At 33.8% G+C, this 6,000-nt stretch overlaps 1 protein-coding gene across 10 annotated transcripts in view; it reads left to right on the forward strand.

The window, feature by feature from the left end:
* BTBD8 (BTB domain containing 8) overlaps nt 1–5,776 on the forward strand; it is a 99,705-nt gene extending 93,929 nt beyond the window's left edge. For all 10 annotated transcript variants that reach the window (XM_078332423.1, XM_078332427.1, XM_078332426.1 and 7 more), the window contains 2 exons: nt 1,350–3,656; nt 4,914–5,776. In XM_078332423.1, the coding sequence (XP_078188549.1) occupies nt 1,350–3,656; nt 4,914–5,383 (2,777 nt within the window). In that variant the 3' untranslated portion in view covers nt 5,384–5,776. The remainder of the gene's footprint in view (nt 1–1,349; nt 3,657–4,913) is intronic.
* Nucleotides 5,777–6,000: the final 224 nt, after the last annotated feature.

A 6,000-nucleotide genomic window follows, 5' to 3' on the forward strand; every position in this document is an offset into this window, starting at 1 on the left:
TTGCCCATGTCTCTTGAAAGTTTCACTGATAATTATAGGAATTCCATTTGTAAAACTGGCACTGAAGAGCTATTTAAAAAGTAATATTGCAGGCTGGGCATGGTGGCTCACACCTGTAATCCCAGCACTTTGGGTGGCTGAGGTGGGTAGATCACCAGAGGTTAGGAGTTCAAGACCAGCCTGACCAATATGGTGAAACCCCATCTCTGCTGAAAGCCAGTCTTGATGGTATGCACCTGTAGTCCCAGCTACTTGGAAGGCTGAGACAGTAGAATTGCTTGAACCTGGGTGATGGAGATTGCAGTGATCCGACATTGTACCACTGCATTCCAGGCTGGGTAAGAGTGAGACTCCAACTCAAAAAAAAAAGCAATAGTGCAGTCTAAACAATTATAACACATAAGGAGGAAGAATCTCCTCTCCAGAACCTGTGTGAGCTCATTGTTTTTCAGTGTTCTGAAAAGAAAAAGAGTACTGATCAGATTGCATAATTTGCTAACATAATAACTGATTTTCAAAATTGGTTTTATGCACTAAGCATTCACATATGTAAGAGCAGTTTGTAAAATCCTAAGAACAGTTTTTATTTAGATTATGAATTAATACTGAAAATCAAAAATAAGGCAGAGAAAACATTTTCATATCCTAGTAACAGCTAAATATTAAACATTTCAAAATATTTGATAATTCTGTTTGACAGATTTGAATGTCCAAAATATCATCTTTAAGACTTCCACCAGTGTAAACAAATGGATTCCCCAAATTAATCGCCTTCTTTCCAGTCAGCAGTTTTAGTTTCCAAGGAGATCCAAGTTGTTAACCCTAATGAGCTACAGTGATAATAATCTGGTAATGACAAGTAAATTGGTTTTATTCATATTTGAAGAAAACAACTGCAAAATAGTAACAGTTCTTTTTATATTTAGCTTGATTCTCCTTTTCAGCTATGTAGAACACGGTATTTTTTTTTCTTTCAAAACTTCAAAGGTAAGACTTTTCTTGCTCCTTTGATAAAAGAAAATCCGATTTTTTCACTCATATATTTTTTGCAAATCCAGTTTTGGCATATGAATCAAGTCTCTTTACTTGAGGAAGAGAGATCCTATTTTAGTAATTTTTATTAGGACCCTCGAGTAGTCCCTCTATATTTTTAATTGAAAAGTATTTTTTTATTTTATCATGTAACTGATTCCTAATCTGTACTTGTCTATTTGATCACAGATATGTTATCCTTCCATTGTGTTCTTGATTTTATTTTTTCTGAAGTAATTTTAAAACAAATATTAAATTTTACTCACAAATTGGAGGTGATATTATATTTCTGAACATATCCTCTTAACTTTTGTTAGGATCCCTAGGAGAGTCACCAGACTCAGTAAAATCTTCAGTCTCTCCAAGGAGGTCTGATGAAAATATGGCAAAGTTGGACTACAATACAACTACAGAGAAACAAGCACCTAAGAGAAAAATGGTCAAGCCTAAGGTTAATGCAAAAATAGTGGCAATGCCTAAAAATTTAAATCAGTCAAAGAAAGGTGAAACTTTGAATAATAAAAATTCTAAACAGAAAATGCTTCCTGGGCAGGTTATATCAAAAACTCAGCCTTCCTCTCAAAGTCCTTTAAAAAGTGAAATATCTGTTGTCCAAAAAAGTATGTTTCATGATATGCGTGATAATAACAACAAGGACAGTGTTTCTGAACAGAAGCCTCAGCAATCTCTCATTAATCTTGCATCTGAAATCAGTGATGCAGAAGCATTCAAGTCATCCTGCAGGCCTGACCCACAAAAGCCATTAAATGATCAAGGAAAAGAGAAGCTAGTGTTAGAATGCCAAAATATTTCAAAGCTGGATAAAACATTAAAACATGAACTGGAATCAAAACAGATTTGTTTAGATAAAGGTAAAACAAAATTTCCCAATCACAAAGAAACAGATCATTGCAATGCAGCTAATATATGTTATCATTCTGATGGGAGTGATAATGTAAATTCAAAATTTTATAGCACCACAGCCCTAAAATACATTGTTTCAAATCCAAATGAAAACTCCTTGAACTCTAATCCAGTTTGTGATTTAGACTCAACAAATGCAGAGCAAATCCATTTGATATCAGATAGGGAGAACCAAGTAGGGAGAAAAGAAACAGACAAACAATCAGGTATTAAATGTGATGAAGATGTTTCACTGTGTGTTCCTGAAAGGACAAATGATACCTTAAATTCTGCTCAAGAAGACAACAAATCTAAAGTTCCTGTGGAAGGACTGACAATTCCTAGTAAGTTATCTGATGACTCTGCTATGGATGAAGACAAGCATGCTACAGCAGACTCCGATGTTTCCTCCAAGTGTTTTTTGGGACAGCAATCAGGAAAAAATTCTCCTAAAAATATGGAAACATCAGAATCTCCAGAGAGCCATGGAACTCCAGAAACTCCATTTGCGGGTCACTGGAATTTGAGTACTGGTGTTCTGCATCAGAGAGAGAGTCCTGAATCTGACACTGGCAGTGCTACCACATCCTCCGATGACATAAAGCCCAGGTCTGAAGACTATGATGCTGGAGGGTCTCAGGATGATGATGGGTCAAATGACAGAGGTATCTCTAAATGTGGCACTATGCTGTGCCATGATTTTCTTGGAAGAAGTAGCAGTGATACCAGTACTCCTGAAGAATTAAAAATTTATGATAGTAATTTAAGAATTGAAGTAAAAATGAAAAAGCAAAGTAGTAGTGATCTTTTCCAAGTTAATTCAACAAGTGATGATGAAATCCCTAGGAAAAGGCCAGAATTTTGGTCTCGATCTGCAATAGTTCACCCTAGGGAAAAAGAAAATATTCCACGAGGCAGTGTCCAATTTGCTCAGGAAATAGATCAGGTATCTTCTTCAGCAGATGAAACAGAAGACGAAAGATCTGAAGCTGAAAATGTTGCAGAAAATTTCCGTATATCTAACCCAGCTCCTCAGCAGTTTCAGGGAATTATTAATTTAGCTTTTGAAGATGCAACTGAAAATGAAAGTCGTGAGTTTTCTGCAAATAAAAAGTTTAAAAGGTCAGTTTTACTTTCAGTCGATGAATGTGAAGAGCTGGGATCTGATGAAGGAGAAGTCCATACTCCCTTTCAGCCTTCTATAGATTCTTTTTCACCTTCTGATGTTTTTGATGGCATTTCTCATGAACATCATGGAAGGACCTGCTATTCCAGATTCTCGCAAGAAAGTGAAGATAATAATTTAGAATGTAAACAAAATAAAGGCAATAGTGTATATAAAAATGAAAGTACTCTCTTTAGTAGCATTGATTCTTCAAGAAAAGACACACAGAGTGTTTCAGCCACAGAAAAAAAGAACACAATAGACATCCTATCCAGAAGAGGCAGACAGCTTCTTCCAGAAGATAAAAAGGAAAACAATGGAAGCAATGTGAATAATGACATTCAGCAACGCGGCAAATTCTTGGATAGTGATGTAAAATCTCAAGAAAGACCATGTCATTTGGAGCTTCATCAAAGAGAACCCAATTCTGACATACCAAAGACCAACTCTACAAAATCCCTAGACTCCTTTCGGAGTCAAGTTCAGTCTCAGGAAGTTCCAGTGAAAGAGAGCCATTCTACAACTACTGAAAAAGCTAATATTGCTTTATCTGCAGGTAATGTACAGAAATAGAAATGCTAAATGCATAAGAAAATAAGTTTATAAAATATTAAAGTTGTTTGAAGCCCTGGATGTTATATTTTAGTCAGATAGAATAATTACTTAACAGATTAAAATTTTAAATGAAAAATTTCTTAATATGAAAATTAGCCATTCATTCTTTATTGTTCACTTAAAATCCTAATGAAGAAGTAATATCTAGTAAAAATTTTGATTCTTTATTAGATAGAGGTAACCTACTAAGAGATTTTACATGAAAGAATAAAAATAAAAACTTAGTTTGCTGCTAGTTATTTATGTATAATTTAACACAAGAATTATTGACTATTAGAAATTTTATTATACATTGGGTATGATTTATAGACTTGATAGTATATAAGAGGCCTGTGCAATAACTCTGGTAATATGTAACTAAAAGCACTGAACTATTTTAACAACTAGATTGATTATTACAATTTATACACATTTTACAGAGATTAAAATTTTCAGGATCTCTCTATTCTAAAATTTTCAAATAAAAAGATAAATTTCCTAAAAGAGATTATATTTAGAAGCAATGATAATATATGAAAAAAGCCCAGGCTTATTTCATATTGTTTAGATGATTTTCTGTCTAATTGTTTTGTGTTTTTGTCTTCCTTATAGTAATTCAGACTAATGACCCACTTTTAAAATATGCAGTAGTGGCTAACTGAGTAGCTATTGTTTATCATAACTAAGAAAACAGTAGTTTCCTGTTCAGCAAAATCGGAAGAATAAGGAGGTCTTTAAAGTTGTACTTTTTTGTTTGTTCGTCCTTGCTTGCATCTTCCTTTGCATGTGCAATATACAAATAAGCCTTTAGGTAAAATGTATTTATTCCCCTTTTGCAATGGACTTACCCTAAAAGTCATCAAAACAGTATGTCTTTTTTTTTTAATTTTTTTTCTATTGTAGTGAATTAGATATATGTGCACATTCTATGTTTATGTTTAAATCATGTTTTCTGTATCACAAGTTTTCAAATTAAAGTATGGAGAATTATTATTAGTTGCCTATGTTGATTTTGCTGCTAAACGTTACCCTTGAATTTTTAACAGAAAAATAAATGCCTCAAAAATCTTGTCAATTTTGTATAAATGTTATTTTTCCCATTCTGTGTTTTTTTTTTTTTTTGGACTATCACTGTTATATTGTGTTAATATTCTACAAAACTCTGAAGGGTACCAACATGTGCAATTTTTACATTGTGTAGTATTATGAATTATTTCAGGAGACATAGATGATTGTGACACACTGGCACAAACCTGCATGTATGACCATCGACCTTCAAAAACCCTCTCGCCAATATATGAGATGGATGTAATAGAAGTACTTGAGCAGAAACTGGAATCAGAAACACATGTTACAGATACGGATTTTGAAGATGACCAACATTTTGCAAAACAAGATTGGACACTACTAAAGCAACTGCTGTCTGAACAGGATTCAAACTTAGATGTTACAAATTCCGTTCCTGAAGACTTAAATTTAGCACAGTATCTAATCAATCAGACACTACTTTTAGCACGAGACAGCTCAAAACCTCAGGGTATAGCACATATTGACACTTTGAACAGATGGAGTGAACTAACATCTCCACTTGATGATTCCTCAGCAAACATCACTATGGCTAGTTTTTCCTCTGAAGATTGTTCACCTCAAGGGGAGTGGACAATTCTGGAACTGGAAACTCAGCATTAACTGTTAACATTTTGGAAAAATTTAAATTATGCCACTCCTTTATTTTTTTGATGCTTATATTATATCCAAATGGTAATTCCATTACCTGGATATAAACTTTCCTTAATATTAAGTCTTTCCATTTTAATGAGGTCAACAGTTTATTAATATATCACATATAGAAAAATGTTTTTCTAAAGTTTTTGAGCATGTTTTCTATAATTATTAGAGAAATTAGAAGACTTGTAAGGAAACCCTTGCTTCAGTTTTTCTTTCCTAACTGATCATTTGTTCACTTGTTCATTATTCAGGAATTTAAAGTGTGAATGCACAAGTAGATCAGTCCCTTTACTTTTTGCTCTGCATAAGGTAACATAGTAACTTAACAATAAAAAACTTACGTGCTTGTGTCCATTCATGTAGAGTTTTCTGTGAATAACATTCAAACTCACATTTAGGTGATTGAGGCTGATAGCTGAGTGTTGGGAAAGTTTTTTCCCAACAATTCAGGTTCAGGAAATTCTGAAGCAAGTGCATCTCAAATTTCAGCCACATCATGGCTAAAACAAGAGAAATGGAATTCCTGTCTCTTTTAGGGGTATATCCAGAGAAGGGAATCTGCCCTTGTTCAAAAGCAT

This window comes from Callithrix jacchus, chromosome 7 (genome assembly GCF_049354715.1).
Source record: "Callithrix jacchus isolate 240 chromosome 7, calJac240_pri, whole genome shotgun sequence".
Taxonomy (NCBI): Eukaryota; Metazoa; Chordata; class Mammalia; order Primates; family Cebidae; genus Callithrix; species Callithrix jacchus.